At 39.3% G+C, this 17,756-nt stretch overlaps 2 protein-coding genes across 5 annotated transcripts in view; both read right to left on the bottom strand.

Annotated features, from left to right (window-relative positions):
- MCCC2 (methylcrotonyl-CoA carboxylase subunit 2) overlaps positions 1–1,065 on the bottom strand; it is a 39,181-nt gene extending 38,116 nt beyond the window's left edge. Inside the window, exon 1 of one of the 2 annotated variants that reach the window (XM_074931893.1) lies at positions 871–1,065. In XM_074931893.1, coding sequence (XP_074787994.1) covers positions 871–1,008 — 138 coding nt within the window. In that variant the 5' untranslated portion in view covers positions 1,009–1,065. The remainder of the gene's footprint in view (positions 1–870) is intronic. The other variant, XM_074931892.1, reaches the window with a different exon arrangement.
- Positions 1,066–1,804: 739 nt separating this feature from the next.
- The window catches only part of BDP1 (BDP1 general transcription factor IIIB subunit), a 53,498-nt gene continuing 37,546 nt past the window's right edge, over positions 1,805–17,756 (bottom strand). For 2 of the 3 annotated variants that reach the window (XM_074931555.1, XM_074931556.1), the window contains 12 exons: positions 16,721–16,804; positions 15,889–16,111; positions 14,811–14,968; positions 14,040–14,181; positions 13,331–13,517; positions 12,069–12,129; positions 9,845–10,046; positions 8,206–8,422; positions 7,250–7,292; positions 6,077–6,371; positions 4,574–4,814; positions 1,805–4,211 (listed from right to left, as the gene is read on the bottom strand). In XM_074931555.1, coding sequence (XP_074787656.1) covers positions 4,083–4,211; positions 4,574–4,814; positions 6,077–6,371; positions 7,250–7,292; positions 8,206–8,422; positions 9,845–10,046; positions 12,069–12,129; positions 13,331–13,517; positions 14,040–14,181; positions 14,811–14,968; positions 15,889–16,111; positions 16,721–16,804 — 1,982 coding nt within the window. In that variant the 3' untranslated portion in view covers positions 1,805–4,082. The remainder of the gene's footprint in view (positions 4,212–4,573; positions 4,815–6,076; positions 6,372–7,249; positions 7,293–8,205; positions 8,423–9,844; positions 10,047–12,068; positions 12,130–13,330; positions 13,518–14,039; positions 14,182–14,810; positions 14,969–15,888; positions 16,112–16,720; positions 16,805–17,756) is intronic. The other variant, XM_074931557.1, reaches the window with a different exon arrangement.

The following is a 17,756-nucleotide window of genomic DNA, read 5'->3' as shown; positions in this document are numbered from 1 at the left end:
TATTCTTTCTGCTGGTGTCCTGTCTTCTGGAGACATGCCCCCACGACTTTGTAAGTCTGTTCCACCTGTCTTCCACTCAGGAATCAATTTGCAAACACAAAAAAATTTCCTACTTTGAATCATGAGACACCACCTTCGATGGCGTACAAATGCCCTGTCTCCACTTCCATTAGTACGGTATCGATCAGCTCTCTCCAACACTGAAAATGCAGTAAGAGGCTGGCATTCTGATTAAAAAAAAAAAAAAGTGTAAAAAAATCCATAATGAGGCAGACAGTGGTACAAACCCACGTCCCGTTTATATGGTACCTCTGTACTCAGCCTGAACTCGGCAGTTACGGGGAGCAGCGCTCTAGCACCCGGCCTGCGCGCAGGGTGACCCGGGGCCGGCCCACGCAAGTGCACGCTTCCCGCGGACCAACCGGCACCGCCGCGCTTCCCTCAGAGCCCACGTCCCCCCGTTTCGTTGCTGATCTCCCGCCGACGGCGCCGGGCAGAGCCCGCCCTGCCCACACGCACCCCGAGCCCCCGCAGCCCCGGGGCGCCGCTCGCAGGCCCGCGCCCCCCTCCACAGCGGCGTGTCTGTCACAACCACGGCGCGGAAGCGGAGAGCGGCCCGAGCCGCGGGCCGGGCCGGGCCGGGGGGCGGCGGGGTCGGCGCTGGCCGCGCCCCGGCCCGCTGCCAGCCCGGCCGTCTCGGGCAGGGGTGGGCACGGCCCTGTCGCGGCCCGACCAGCCCCCGCCTCCCGCGGGTCGCCGCGGCTGCCCGCCCCCAGCCCTCGCTGCAGGGGGAGGCGGGCGCCGGTGGCCGCAGCTTCCCCTCCGCGGCCCGTCGGGCGGAGAGAGCCGGGCCCGCCCGGGCCGGCCTACCTGGTAGAGCGCGGAGCCCGTGTCGGGGCGCGAGCCCACCGCCGCCACCGCCTCGCCGCGGTAGGAGCGGGCCGGCGAGGCGGCGGCGCGGCGCAGCAGCCGCCATGGGCGCAGCAGCCGCCGGGGGCGCAGCAGCATGGCGCCCGAGCCGCGCCGAGCCGAGCCGAGGCAGGCCCAGCCGCGCCGAGCCGCCCGTCCCAGGCCCGCCGCCGCCGCCACTCCCCCCGCCGCAGCCAATGGGCAGAGCGAGGCCCCGTCGGGGATGGGTGCGGCGCCCCGACCCGGCCAGCCCCGTCCTGCCGCTCGGGGGGGTGCTGGTACTTCGAGAATTAAGGTGGGGAAGAGCGCAAGTCTTCCCCTCCACCGATCGGCGTCAGTACAGCCCGACGAGGTGCGCCATTCGGTCCCCGTGGGCCCAGGTGCAGGATGACGCTAAAGAACGAACGCCCTGTGAAAGAATTCTGTACGCTCCACTTGCAGACAGGCTTACATACTTGTGCAACACGGAAAAGCCCTTGCCGGTCCTAGAAATAATGGGAGGTTGTTATTAACTGCAGAACTGCCGAGATGCTACAGTAAGAGTGGCAGATTTTTTAAAAATAAAAATCTAATCTCTTCGCTAATTTATTTGTTTGAAAGCTTTGTTGTTTTCCAGCATTCCAGTTTCATTTTGTTTTTGAAGAGGCTATGGTATTTACAGAGGGAACACTGGGAAGCCAGACACTGAAAACACTGAGCTCTATTGTAAAACAAAACCAAAAACCACACAAAGCCCCCATTAAAGGTGTATTCAGTCTGTTACCACCATAGAAGCAGGCCTGTACACATGCCAGGGCTGCAGCCAGAACTTCAGCCGTTCATTTAGCCCCCACTTACTATACCTGTGAACATTTTTAAATGGCAGCTGATAATATAAGAAATGGAAACACAGGTAATATAAAATAATTTATTCACATAATTTACATACAGATTATGACTACTTTTCAAAGAAAAGCTTGTATGTGATGATACAGGGTGTTAGACAACTCCAAGCAAAGCAGTCTTAAGCCAAATCTTTGTAAAAATGCTAAACTAATAGGCATTGAGATTTCAGCAATCTTTTCTTACATGCTTCAGCATTATAAAACTTTCCTACAAGAAACACCACAAAGTTTCTTATCTTTATTAAAATTTAATTTGTTCCTTAAAAAAAAATATCCTCTAACAAAGTGCACAATTTACTGCAGGGAAAAGGGTGTAGCCCCAGTTAACAAGGTAGATAAGGCACCTTAAATCTTAGTATTGAAATAGGTGGTTGTTTTTTTCCCCTTGTAATATGAATGCAAGCTAAAATGTACACAACTAAATGCAGAATGATTATCGCCTCAGAAAGTACTTTGGGCAATTATTTTATATGCACTCTCCATAAATCTATTTGTAGGCTCTATCCGTGCAAGTGATTTAAACATGCCACATGTATCAGGAACTAAACACTTGCATACTTAAAATAGTATCTACAGGATATACAATACACAGAGCTTTATGTATAGATTAATCTATTTAATAATGTTTACAGTAAGACAATATTTAAATAAACATTTCAAGTTAAATGTATTAGGCAAAGCACAAGATACTGTCTCAACAGAAACTGGTGGTGGTGGGTTTGGTTTTTTTCCCCAGGGGGTGGGAGGGTGGGGGAGCTGACAGTATGCTTTCAAGTAAGTTACTTTACACAAGGACTCAGTCCCTTTCCCATTGCCTCAAGAAGATACTGCTGCAAACGATATTTGATTGACAGAGGCCTGCTAATGTAGGCAATTTGCAGTAACAGTAGCTTTTCTGTGTATTCTTCCTTATTGACAAAACTTTAAAGGCTCCTTCAAAAGCCTTGCCAGTAACTTACAAAAAGGCAAACATTCTCAAATTTCATCAAGTATTTTAAAGTTAACTATAACTATATGAAAATATTTGCCAGTAAATCATAGTATCTTCAGCTTTGGCCTGGACATTTCTTCAGAGAGTGTATTCAAACATTTCACTTTCATAATAAATAATTTGTTTTGCAAAAGTACCTGGTAGTATTAAGAGGATAAATATTTAAGACTACTTAAATTTACACACTCATTTTTCTGTAAGGAGTTTCAGAATAAATACTGAATCTTTCTGTGATCACCTTTTTTTAGACTGCATAAATCTTGTTGCCTCATCAAGACAATCTTCCTGATGAAGTAAAATTACACTAAAATCTAAAGCTACAACAGCATTTTATATCAAGTTACAGTACAAGACATGCAACAAAGAAAACCATTCAAATTCAACTGCTTCAAAGTAGCAAATCCTCATAGCAACCACACTGTATAGTCGTGGTTTCAATACAATCTCTTTGTGCTACTTTGCACAAGGAAAACCAAGGAAGGCAGCAGATAGACCAACACCTACACAAAACCCAAGGAAAAGTAATGGTATCTATCCCCTTGTTTTCAAATTAAGAAGGAAATTAGCATTTATACTAGGAAACAATAACCTCTTCTTCCCACTTCAATAGGACAGTTGCAAAGATTAACACTGCATAGCATCTTTTAGTAAATTGTTGTTCCAGTTGTTCTCAATGTTTTTAAGGAACTAAACCCATCTGGCTTTTCAGGTTAGGATCTTTTCATTTATATAATTAAAAACTCTTTAAAAATACTTAATTTGGAGATGCTAATAAAAATACCTGAAGTGCTCAATATATCTATGTGTTTACTACACTACTTCTAGTATTTGCATACTGATCTACAGAGATTACACTATACATAAAAAATTAATTCCTCCTTCTAACATACTAATGTAACATACTTCACAAAAAGAAGTAAAGAAATTGTATAGCCAGTACCACAAGCTTTAGCATTAAAATTCAAAGGGATACTTGTCACAAGATGAAGCATTTTTTCATTGCACTTTTCTGGGAAGAGAGTCATGCCCCCATTATCAGCATCTAAACAAGTGAAACTAAGCCAGCAGCTGCTGGTCTGGTCCAATGACGTCAATGTAGTGCTTTAGATTATTTCAACATTTTAAAATTATCGAGGTTGCTTCAGAAGGAATCCATTTCATCTTTATGGAATTCACTAACAGCTTGGCTGACTGTAAGCATGGGATAATAAATATCAGAACAAACCAGAACTTTTTAAAAATACTCTTCTCTTGTTGCATTATACTCTCAGATTCTAGGTTTTTATAAAGCCATTTTGCTATTCTGAATCATCAACTTCCATAAAGATGTCACTGAAAAAGTACTCAGAGATTCTGGTTGGCTCTTCTTCCTTCTCTTGATCTTTAGCACAAAGGGGTGACTTCTCAGATGGCTTGTTGCTTGGAATCTAATAGAAAAAGAAAAGGCTGCCCTTAACAGTCGTAATCTGTTTGTGTGTGTGTGTATATACGTGTATGTGTGTACATATATGCACTTGAGTTTCCAATTTAGACAGGAAGTATAGACAAAAAAACCCCCAGAGTTTACTGAAAATGGGAAACAAGTATATACATGTGCAGAAGGAAAAAAAAACAAACCACCTTAGTTTCCTTTTAAGTTTCCTAGACATGCACAAGTCAGGGTTTATTCACTGGAGCAGATATATCCCTCAACATAAAGGCTACAATCCCACCTACCCGCTCCTGGAACAACTAATTCACTGTTCTTCACACCTCAGAAATGCAAGAGCATTCAAAAGTAAACACATACCCTAACGGCAGCATCAGCAGCTACATTCTCATACTCCATCGATGATGATGTGCTTGTAGAGGGAAGGGAACAAGATTCCCTATCATCCTTAGTGGATGGACTGGATTTTTTGAGACTTCGTTTTGGAGTCACAATCCGAGGTTTTTGGATCTTCCCTCTATTCACTTTGGTATCTTCTGCAGATTCAGAACTATTCTTTTTGCAAATTAAAGATAAAAATCCCAATGGTTTTCGTCCACCCCTGTTCAAAACAAACACAGGGGTGTCAGGATTGCTCCATAAAAGGAAGATATAAGTAAGTATTACAGGAGTCCAATTCATTACAGAGGAAACAAACACACCTCTGAGATCTATGAAAATTTTAAGAAAAAAAGTATTTCTGAGAAGCTTTTTTATTACTGAGTATTCCAGCACAAGAGTTCTCCAAAGAGTTACAGAGACTCTTGACAATCTCCAACCCTGAAAACAAGAACCTATTTTGCTACTGAACCAGAGCCTGTAACAAGCTACCAGATATTCAGGAAGAGATTCCAAGATGGACTGGAGACATATTCCTAAAGAACAAACTGAAAAGCACATTCTTCATGTAATCAGTGCAAAAAAGAACCCTATTCCCAAGGATGGGGCCACAGCAGACTACCTGTTGCAGGGTTTCAGCCTGTTAACAGCATCATATCTAGTACCAGTAAACTTACAGAAGTCACAGTGATGAAGGAGGTACACAGAGTATCAGCTTTTCATGTTGTTTAGAGTTTACAACTTAGAAAATAAACTTTCAGGCAAGGATTCTGATGTTAATGCATCATTACCCAATTTCTGTGGTATAAAAAATCAGTTTTGGTACTCAGAGAAGCATAATGAAAGAGCAGACAAGATCAGAAGAGACCAGTGGACCACCACAATCAAAATCAGTGACTGCAAAATCAATAGAGAGCAGGAACTCAAACACTTAAACAAATATTATAGAAAGGTGTATTTAAAAAGCCACAGTCAGATAGATAAGAGGAATAATCTCTGAGCTGTCAGGAGTAAAATTCCTTTGAGGAAATGACACATCCTAAATTAGTCCTAGAAATCCAGTGTACTGAGTACTATACCAGTAATGTGTCTTACTTGACAGAAGGACAAAAACCAAAGGAGTGGATGGGTGTATATATCAGAACATTAGACTGAACTAAGGAAAGTAACAATTATCCTAAATCCGTATCATAGCCAACAGATGTGTGCCTCACAAGAGACATCTGTCAGTGTCTAAACAGACATAACTTACATCAGTAGGGTCTCCTCGTCAATCTGATCACCTAATCAATAAAATCATTCAAATTTCAAAGCAAACACTTTGATCCTTTCTAATTCGCTGAAGAAGATAGATACTGTAACTCTTAGCCATGGAGGTCACAAACAGTGGTACTGCCCTTGTACTAAGTCAGAAAAGGATATAAATAACTCAATATGGAAACAAGGTCTTTTTAACATAACAGGCTGACAAAACTGCATAAATACCTGAGTAATGGATTTTTTGAAGATGATGCTAGGCTTCCAGAATGTTGCAACTGTCCAGATTCATGCACATCCCCCTGCTTTCCTTGTCCACTTATTTCTGCTTTTCTTTTAGAGGGTAATCTAGACATCACCTCGTCTTGCTGTTTGGATGTTGAATTCTCAAGTGGTGCTTTCCCTAAGTTCTTCAAAGTCTCAGGATGGCTTCTCTCAGCCAGTGGCAACAGAGACTCAGACACCAACACAGAGGTAACTACTTTTTCCTTTGCTGAAGCCTCTGCGTTTTGAAAAGGATTCTCTGTAAAACGAGTTGAGAATCATTCAAGCACTTCAGTTACTTTACTTCAGTGATAACACAACAGCCTAAAAGATGTGTGTGATTTTAAGATGGCTTGCACCATTACAAGCAAAGGGCTGAATTTTTGTTCAGCTTTTTTGTCAGTTTTTCAGTTTTATTTTTTGAAGTCACCACTAAGTATTTAAAGTTCACAGCCTATTTTAAAGTCTGTCAGATCTTACAGATCTTATGGGGAAAAGCAGGTAGAAGTGTGGTTTTTACAGCACCACTTCCCCACCCCATCCTTTACAGCACACCACAGAATTTAGTCAAGTCATCCAGCTGTTTAAGCTTCTACAATTTCCCTTTAAGTCTTTCAGGGCCAAAAAGTAGTTCTCCAAACCCTTTACAGGCTCAGATTGCTAAAGACTGCTTTGTCAGCAATTCTGCTTTCCTTCTGATTCTTCAGAGGCAGATTACGCTTTCAAACAATTATATTATACTTTTTTTTTTTAAGACAAAATAAAAATAAATTATTTTGAAAAAGTATGGTTAAAATATCAGTTAATACCTTTGGTTATTAGTGCTCTCCAATAAGTGCAAATATTTGTTTACGGTATCAGTTTTAGTCAAAAAAAATCTCCCAAATTTCACAGACTAGCTAGCAATGTTTTTAGAACCATTATTAAATTAACAGCCAGTTATTTAATTCACACATCTAGTTTATAGCAGAAAACATGGAATGGTGGTATTAGGGTATTACTGGGAAAATTTGTTTCTACTTTTATGTTAGGATAGCTTCAGACAGGACTACTTAGCACAACAACCAGTATTAAATAGTGAGGTAAACTGTAAGCATTTACATTCATTATATTATTTTTTTTTACAAGTTTACCTACCAGAAGCTATTCTTGCAGCATTTGTGGATTTAATTGAAAAACCCTGTATTTAAAAAAGAAAAAAAAAAAAGTTATTTCTCCATTTCTCTCAATATAGAAGAGGCAATAAAAAGTTCACTAAGTTGTTTCACTCATGTACAGTTCTAAGAACAGGAGTGATACTGAAGACTACATCTTCAGTACCGTATCATTCATCACTTAACTCATTTCCTGAGCAGGCTTTTCAAGATGTTCTTTTGACAAATGACTCAAGACAAGCATGTCAAGATGAGAGATCAAAAAAGGAAGAGAATTGTTATCCAGTCCTTCCTAGAAAAGCTGTCTGAATCATGTGGGAAATTATTGCCCATTCCCTCACCTAGATACACTGCACAATCTTAGCCTACTCACAAAAAACTGTGGTAGTCACTGCCATAAGCTTGGTCATACTCTAAAAGCACAGAGGGAAGCTGGAAACACGCTGGCCAGTTTCTATTTGCAGCTTGTTCTTTTAAAATAATGTTGTCAGAAAACGGTAGGAACATGTCTAACAAATTCTTCATGCAACAGACACCATGAGGAATAACAACATTGTTCAGTAAACCTAGATAGTCTGCCAGTCATCCAATATACATCCAGAGTTTTCCATCCTGCAATGTCATTGTCAGGAAGACTGTGGTGAATGAACCAAATAAGACACCATATTAGTCTGCCTACCTGGAAGCCTAATAAAAAAAACCTTGACAGGTTTAGACTTATAGATTCTCCAAAAACTTAATACTAAATCAACAGCTCCAAAACTGTTGTAGAGTTCAAAATAAAAAACAATCTAGTGGTGTTGATTTTCCTTTAAAGTTGTACAGACAAAACATTTTTAAGCAAGTGACACTTAAGCAATGAACATAATTAAAATGTTCTATAACATATTATGCATCTACACTATGCATAAAGACTCACTTACCAAGTTATGTTCTCACCTTATGAGTGGTTTCTGAGTTACATTCCACAACAACAGTAGACAGAGTTTTCTTGGCAGGAGGAAAATCATTCTCTTCAAGTTCAGCAGCTGACCTTTTCTGAGCTGTCTGCAAATTTGGAACAGGCTCTACTGATGCACTCTCTAGTAGTTTGGTTCTCATACTGCTGTTTAAAGGTGCAGCAAATTCACCATCTGCAGTTGTCAAGGATCCAGTGCTGTTTATATATGAAGTCATTATTGTGACCATACAAGAAGCCAAAATTTACTTTGTATAACATTTCTGTATGGAAATTACACACAGATTTATGGTGATACTCTTTCTTAATGCAAATATTAACTGCAAATGTACTATTTAGTACCAAGAAACATTTTGCTGTGCTATCCTGAATTAGAGAATTTAGTTCTTCTAGTCACAATTTAATCTAGTTATTTTAGAAGCTGTTCTATTTGAACTCCACTTGATATTTTCATAAAATGTAAAAATATGACAACTAATTAACTGCCCTAGAAAATCCTGAAATACAGTATTACTTATATGCACAGTTGAAACTTCATCCACACACCCCCCCACACCTTCCAGTATAATCTCTGAAGACAGCAAGACATCTAGGCAAGCAGCAGAGGCTAGTGAAGTAGGGTACAGCAGTAAGGGAACAGTGAGACAGAAGATGTACTTACTTTAACTCCGCCTGTCAGAATTCTGTCTATCATCAGTAGTTCCACAGGAGTTAGAATTCTTAAATTGTGTAGACAAAATTAACTCCAAAGACCTATCCTTTCAATAACTATGTGAGTGACATTAACACCTGATGTCACAGGGCAAGGTTCTCCATAATGATGTGGAACTGCATCACATCTCTAGTTATGATCGGAGGACTTACATTAATATAGTAATAGGTGTTTTTACAACTTTGCAAACTTTCTTATTCTTCAGAATGTCTTTTTCCTTTGATGTTGGGTTTTTGCTCCCAAACTGACCAGGAGATTAAGCTTAACTGTAACACTGAAATAACACTTTTGTTACAGTGAACTGAGGAGTACTCCTTGTAAAAAAAAACCAACCCCTTTGTATTGTAGTACTTCAAACCAGCTATTGTTTTGTTGACTAATTAATGTTTGCTTTTCCAGCTCTTCTGCCTTTTGAACACGGCACAAACTCACGAGACTATCTGAATTTATGTCCACTGTTTATCATGTTATCCAGAAGACCATCTACACTAAAAATCTGGAAAAGCAATTAATAAACAGTTACTTTACAAAGCGAAGTACTGTAAAAATGAAACATGCTTAGGTTTTTCATTTCAATTACTTTCTATTCTAACTATCCATGGCAGAATAGACTCAGGATGAACAAATGACTTCTACTAAAAAGGAAGACTTGCCCTAAAGAATAAAACAAAATTAAGGTGGACACTAAAATCGCAGCTGACTAAAACACTAACTTTAAACCACTGATGACATCTTTCTCAAATCTGATGAGAGGCCTTTTTGCCTGCTTAATTCTCTCACTGGTCTGCCAAAATTATTTCCTCTCACATTTCTTCTTTTGAGAAGCTCTAGTCTCCAATCCACATTCAGGAAACAATCAAGGCTCACAAAAAGTGTTTCTTTCACTTCGCTCAAAACAGAGCATTTACCTCTCCACTTCAGTCACACTTGTTTCACTTGCATTTATTGGGCTGATAAGTATTGGGGCTGGTAGTAATGGTTCTGAAGTTTGTTCCAGCAATGTAGATGCATCAAACTCTTTTGAGTCAGCTGGGATTTCCACCAATGTTAAAATGAATGTCTGTTCCTCCTCTGGACATCTGTGATCATTGTTGACTACTTTATTTTTTTCTGGGAAATAAAGAACAAAAATCTATTATTCAAGTTTGAAATTACACTGTTCTCTTCATGCCCTCCCCACCCTGACTAATTAAATTTTGGGCACTCATTTCTCCATGGAAAAAGGCACTGGGGATACTTTTGAGACAATATGCCTCCTTTATTCTTAGACGAGATACACATCATCACCCCCTGGAGCCTATTCATTGCAATGGAGTCCTGATTACCATTCAGAACAGAGAATATTTAAAAGCCTAGTGGGGATGGAGCTTTTTTAATGGGTGTTCCATTAAAGAACAATTTGCAGTTTAACTGAACTTGTGTAATAGTGGTCAAATGACCTTCTTTAATTGCACCTGTCAGATATTAAGAGTTAGTTCTTTAAATGGCAGGACTCTGCTGTTTTGACAGCAAACTCAAGGATTTTTCCCCTCACTGTGGACTTGCAGAAGAGGACATGAGAAGTATAGTCTTGAGTTTAATAAATGAAAAATATAAAAACCTAGTCAACAGATGGACTGTCATGGTTTAAATGCCACAAGCAGCCAAATACCACCACTCGCTCACCCTCCCCCACCCCAGGGGATGGGGGAGATAATTGGAGGGGTAAAGAGATTCATAGGTCGAGCTAAAACAATTTACTAATTGCAATAAAATAACAGTAATAACCGTAACAATAATAATAGATTGTACAAACAAGAGATCCTGAAACTGTAATCCCGGAAAAAAAGAGTGCCCCAGCTTCCTGAACAAACTTTATCTATAAACTGAGCAGGACATTATATCATACAGAATATTTCATTGGCCAATTTGGGTCCATTGCTCTGGCTCTGCTCCCTTGTGCACCTGCACACTAGTGAGATATGGGAAGATGGAAGTCCTTGATTTGTTAGCAACAACTAAAAATATCAGTGTATTATCAACATTCTTCTCATATCAAATCCCATACTGAATCCAAAGCACAGGACTATTCTAGCTACTGAGAAGGAAAATAAACTCTATCCCAGCCAAAACCAGGACAGGGACATTAACAAATAACTGCCAACTGCCATCCATTAGAATGAATTTATGGAGAGAACATTTGTAAAGTTTTCAAAAGATAGAAAACAACAGTGCTGCTCCATTACTTAAGACAGTTCTTGTTCTTGATGATGTAAAGCTACTGTTATTCCAACCTCAACTCACTTTGGTTCTTTATCTCATTAAAGATGATTTAAAATGCCCCATCCCAAGATCCTTGCAGTAACAGAGCATAACAACAGATGTTTACAAAGAAGTATTAGCTTTTACACATGCTCAGGAGTTTCAACTTTGGAGTGCTGTTTCCATGTGAAGTAAGTATTCTGGGCTTCTGACACAGTGATTTTCCCATACCTTACAGAAGTATTTGTTCCAAACCAGCTCCATTTCAATTTGTTTTAGAGAAAAGCAGTCACCTTTATATCTTTCATCACATCTTATCAGTTAGGAATTTATCTGCTGACTCACTACAGCTAAAGAGAGAAGGCTGGTTGTAGTCTTTCCTTTTCTTCCCCTCTTCTTTCTCCCCTGCTCCAGACTTGCACAGTCCAGACCTTCTACTTACACAACTCTGACACTGGCATTAACCCCACAACTTCATGAGCCACCATAGCTCATTAAGCCAGTGGAAAACTACACAGGTTCTCTCCCTCTGTTACGTTCAACTTTTGACAGAGAAGTAAGTCAGGGGCTCATGAAGGGCTCTAACCAAGCAAGAGGTATGGAGCAGTAGTTCACAGAAGGGAGGAAGAGAACAAGTAGTTTTGTTTCTACTGATATTTAAACTTAATGAAGTGTCATTCAAAAAGTTCCCAAGTTAGTTTGTGTTAATGAAATGTAATAAGAGGCTAGGGAAGGGAATGGCACTGTGCTGCAGGTCATTGGTTTTGTTAATGAAATAGACTAATCAATAATGTCAATGAAAACATTTTAAATTTTTTATATTCCTTTTTGCATAACCACAAGATAAACAAGTGTGGGCTTTTGCTAACTTATAATATTAGCACATTATACCTGAAGTCTCTTCTGTGCTGCTTACACATTGTTGCTGAGCGTCCTGAGCCCAAGTTGCATTCTAGAAATAACACATTTGAAATAAAACAGCTTAATAAATCTGAGAAATAACTCCAGAAAGCAGGAAAGAAACAAAGCATTTCAGATGCTGAAGAGACAAAAAAAAAAATCTAATTACATCATCATAATTGCATTTGTAAGCTTTTACTTCTAGCTATTTTAGGCTGAAGGATATTAGCCTGACAAAGACAAAAGACACTTGGGCAACGTAAAATTTATATGCAGCTCATTGTCTATATTGATGTTTTGTCAAAACAAGTTTATACTTCCTAGAGCATAACTCTGTCAGAGATGACTCACACAATAAATTGCTCAGTGGCATTAAGAAAACAAACTCCCTCAAAAGTTATAAAACCACTGAGTGGCAAAGAAAAGCACCAAGCTCTTCAACTCAGCTATCCATTCACTTTTATGGCATGTACTTTTGCTAGAAACAGGCATACTCTACTGCAAGTTGGCTCTTCTCACACTGCCAGACCTGTAAGAGCCAAATCATTCTTGCACCTTGTTCCAACATGAGATCAGCCTTGACATATCAACAGGTTGCACTGAGGAAACAAGCTCTATCCAACAGCTGTTCCACTGTAATTGCACGTACACTGTTCTCAAGCAACACTGGAAAACCTGAGGGAACTGAGAATGAACCTTTCTCTCACGAAGAAATAAGATACTTCTAGTCTATACTGGAAAGGGATACACAAACCACTGCCAAGGAATGGATATGAAAGACATAGTTTGTCCATAATACACGTGTAAACCTTACAATTGGGCTTTGAAATAAATGGGAGAGAGCACAGCAAAGGATAAAGTCTGTTTTAAACAAAGCAAGTGAAGTTGACAATGAAAATGTGTCCAGCAGTGACATCTTAATTTTAGTTTTAATAAATAGAACAGTAAGAGGTCAGACTGAATGAATACAAGTCCTAGGTAAATTCCTCCATCAAGACTCTTAAAAAAAATTGCTCAAAATTTTGCTTATCTATATATATAACTTACTGCTGAAATGCTATAAACTGAGGCGTGCAAAGATTAAGTTTGTCTGAAATACTAAGTTTGGTTATGCCCATGCAAAAAAGGTTTCATTTACCAGCTGAAGTACCAAATCTTTAAAATGAGTGAGTACATTTGCACTGAAAACCTCTTCCTTTACAGAATTTCAGAAACTGAGAACATCTAGACTGTAATTAAATTAAGCTCTTTACCTGAGTAAGGTTGATTGTGCATATATTGTGCTCAGGAGGACAAGGATTTGCCTGAGGAAGTCCACCCACAGAACTCTGATTTGGACAATCCTCTAGTCCAAGGTGAGATTCTTCAGGTTTTGGTGATGCAGTTACAGGTCTTAAGTCTTCTGAATTGCTACAAGCATCTCTCGTATCTTTTTCTGTTCTGTAAGGTACATATCTAGTTAATTTTAAACCAACTGAAGATAACCTGTGCGTGGGCTAAATTCTGTATAATTATTTATTTAATATGAAGCTTATGTAGTTACAGAGAAAACAGAATGCATGATCTGCAAAGAAGTCTACATAAAGTATTTCAAAAGACCACTAATGGAGACTTTACTACTAAAAGCATGACCAAACAGGAAGCCTTACAAGCTCATCAACATTTCCAAATTGATCAACTCCTTAACAATTCCTTTCAGATGCAGTTTCATGGGAGACAATTAAGCAGCAAGGTGTTTACTAAGTTCTGACACAGCAAACATAAGTTATCTCCAAAAGCGATAGGACACTAAGCATGAGAAAAAACCTTAAAAAGTCTAAACTGTACATTTAGGTGCATAAACACACACAGTATCTGTTAGCACGCTGTTTCCATCACAGATATGTACTATACATGCACTTCAGCTGCATATTTTAAGAGACTTCAGGAATGAAGTCAAAATTAACTGATGATTCTTCCTACCTCTCAGTTTTGTCTACTTGCTTAGTAAGTTCCAGACTGCTAGTTGCAAAATCATGAAGAACTGAAGAATCATGTGCAGCTCGTCTGACCTGTTCTAGTTCCACCTTCTGCATTTCCACAGTACCTCTCAGGACTGTAGACTCTAAAATATATAAGAAAAATAATTAAAATAAATTTGTGCATGTGTGTATGTATATGCGTGTTACTTTTATATATATGCACATAAAATGTATATATATCTAGATGTGTATATACAAACACACTACAAAATCATTAACAATTTTGCTGTATATGTATGTGTATATGTGTTTTTTTATGTAAGACATATACACATATCTCGCCTTTCATATGTTGGGCATTTTGCCAGTGATATGAAGATAATAAAGAGATTGAAGACAACCTTTTTTTGTAACTTTAAGGATATAAAATCTGCATACCTCTCCTTCTAGTTTTAACAGAAGGGAAAAACATTAGTAAAAGAAAACACTGTACTGTACTGTATTTCTGTAACAGACAGTCCAGTAATTTAAGGGCTTTCTGGGTGATTTAAGACCTGCAGAGAAAAATGCTATTCAGATTTAATTTTATGCTGAAAGGTATATTTATGTATAAAACTATACCATAAATAGATACCCTACATTACAGTGGTGATGCATCATTTGTGAATCTAAACAGAAAGTGAAGACTTTCATCTTAGTTTCATTTCATAAAGAGATGTGAAACCATCAGAAGAAACCATTTTCAGAACTACAGGGTAAGAAACAGGCTTACCACTTTGAACTTGCTCTAGTTGTTCCACAAGTACAGCTGTATTAAGTGACTTCTGAATTATGTTTTCATTGGACCTCAATACTCCAAAGGGTGGCTCAGGCTTCAGTAGTCTGCCTGTTGTCAGTCTCATACTACTCACTGTAGGCAAAGAGTTATCACTGCAAGTAAAAACAAAAAAAGGCCATCAATATAGCTTTTGATTTTTGACAGTTAGTGCAGAGAAGAGAGAGATGGAGTAGATGAGACAATTAAGACCTGAAATACAGGCTGCAGATGGCAGATGAGACAATTCGGCAAAACAAAAAATAAAGATCATCTGGGAATCGAAACAGGTAGGTATTTTTCAAGCTAAAATGGGTCCCTACCTACAGAAAAGATCAGTAATTGAAATATTTAAACATGAGAAGATCTGAAATCTAACACTGATCACATGGTAGTAAATTCTTGTTAATAATCACAAAATATCTTCAATTATAATTTTTCAGAGTATAATCTGATAGTTTCTTCAAGCAATTGACAAGTTAAAGCCTTTCAAGTAATACAACATGATCACCAGCAGATTTTTTCTGAAAAGATGTTCCATCAACATTTTCCACATTCACAAATACTTGAACAAAATTAAAAACCATAAAGCATTAACAACCATAATGACAGAATATCAACTGGTTCCTTGACATCCCTTTGCTCTAAATCTTTGATCTACATTCCACAGCAGCAGTGACACTTAAGCCATTTGCCTTGGCCTGATTAGTTGTAAAGTACTTTGGGAAAATGAGCCTGGTATTTTAAGGGTAATCCATACCGATTAAGTTCAAATACTCTTTTCTCCCCCATCAGAGTAAACTTAACTTCAGGAGTGAAGAACAATTCTACATCCCCCAAATTATATGCCAACATCTCACAAAAGTCCGAACGAGGCAAGAAGTGTTTTCCAAATTACATAACAATTACAAAAACTGAGAAACCTTTGCTAAAGCAAGACTGCTTGTAATTTAATAAAAATGCCAAAAAGAACCTAGCAAAAGTAAGCAGTGTCAAAGGATCCCTCTCCCTAAAGGAAATGAAGTAGTAATTTAACCTGGTATCTGTAGCATTTTTCTCAAAATATTCTTCAACACCTATTCTTGTGCCAGTGCTTTGATCCTTTACATTAATGTTTCTTCCATCCTCAGAGGGGAACAGTTCCTTGGTAGAAGAAAGTAAATACTGACAAGCAGCTCTATTTTGTTTGGAGTAGGTGTGGGTTACAAGGCTATTGGCCATGTCCAGTTCTTCTTGAGCGGGTAACATGTGTGTCCATTCTGGTTAGAACAATAAATAGAATAGAAAAGCATAATATAAAAAACTCAGGTTTGCCATGTACCTAAAGCTATTTCACAGATGCAGATTCAAATCCCAGGTAAATGCAGTCCTAAAATCATACTTCTCATAGTAAGAATGCAGACACTAGCATTCAGCCAATGAAAGCAGATAATAAATTGTAAGTAAGTCTATAAAATACTAGACTAAACCCAGGTAATTTCAGGTTGTAGATAGTTAGGTGGAAAAAGCTATGCTTCACATTAAAGGCCTGAAAAGACCATTGAGAGTTATGGTCATTTAAGCCAGATTCCTTTATTTTGTCCAATCTGTGACCAGATGAAACATGTCCTTCCTAAAACAGGTCTCAAACATCTTTCTAGCCCAGTGATGCAGCTGGCAGTATCCAGTAAGATGCCTTCCTTTTTCCAGCCAACCTCCACTGCCTAGTCTTACTATTCATTAAAATTCAGCAGGACTAAAAGCATAAAAGACTCTTGACTTCCTGCTATGCAGCAGCACATGGAAGAGCTTTGTAGCCACTGCTCCATCTCTCCTTAGATTGACCCAGAAAGTACATGCAAGGCTTTGTTCCATAAATCAGATCATACCTTCAGTGCTTGTTTTTAACTGGAACGTTGGATCACCCATTGCAAGTAAAGTCATAGCAGCTTCGGTGCTTCCATCATTAATTCCTGCAAAGTCATTCACACACATTAAAAGTCACAAGCACATTAACCAGAATTAACCATTTATCCACATACAAAAAGCATTTAACACCATCAATATAGTGAAGCACATATTTTTTTGAATTGTTGCCATTCACAGATCAAGATGCTTGTAGACAGACAGCAGTTCTCATCCACTAAATTCAAACCACTGTAAAAACACTAAGCAACAACATTATTCCCTTTAATGCTGTACTCAGTACAGGTGGCAAGGTGTTGGCAGCCAGGGGCGTGCCCTGGATACAGTCAGTTCCAACTGACCCACAGCAGGACAAAGCTGATCCTAGCAGCTATGATGGTGGCATCTTTGGAAAACATATTTAAGGAAGGGGGAAATGTTCCACAGCAGTGAAGAGTGAAGGGATAAAGTATCAGAAACAACCCCACAAACAGCAAAGTTGTTAAGGAAGGAGGGGGAGGAGGTGCTACATTGGTGAGAGCAGAGATTTCCTCTGCAACCTATGGAGGAGACCTTGGCAGAGCAGGCAGATATTCCCTGAAGCAACTGCGCCCTGTAGAGGACCCATGATGGACCAGACTTGGCCTGAAGGACTGTACCCCACAGGAAGGACCCCATATTGGAACAGTTTTTGAAGAACTGTATCCCAGGGGAAGGGTCCCATGCTGGAGCAGGTGAAGCACATGAAGTGGAAGAAGCAGCAGAGATTAAGTGATAGGAAGTGACTGCAACCCCCATTCCTGTCACTTGGGGAGAAGAGGCAGGGGAGTGGGAAATGAAGGTGTGAAGTTGAGCTGAAGAAGGTGGGGAGGGGAAGATGTTTTATTTTTTGCTTTGTTTCTCACAATGCCACCTAGTTCATTTGGCAATAGGTTAAATTAGGGTTTCCCAAGTTGAGTCTTGTTTTGGTAAATGGTGTTGTCTTCACCTCAACCCAGAAGCATTTCCATTTTATTTTCT

This window comes from Athene noctua, chromosome Z (genome assembly GCF_965140245.1).
Source record: "Athene noctua chromosome Z, bAthNoc1.hap1.1, whole genome shotgun sequence".
NCBI lineage: Eukaryota > Metazoa > Chordata > Aves > Strigiformes > Strigidae > Athene > Athene noctua.
This window is presented reverse-complemented; position numbering and strand designations above follow the sequence as displayed.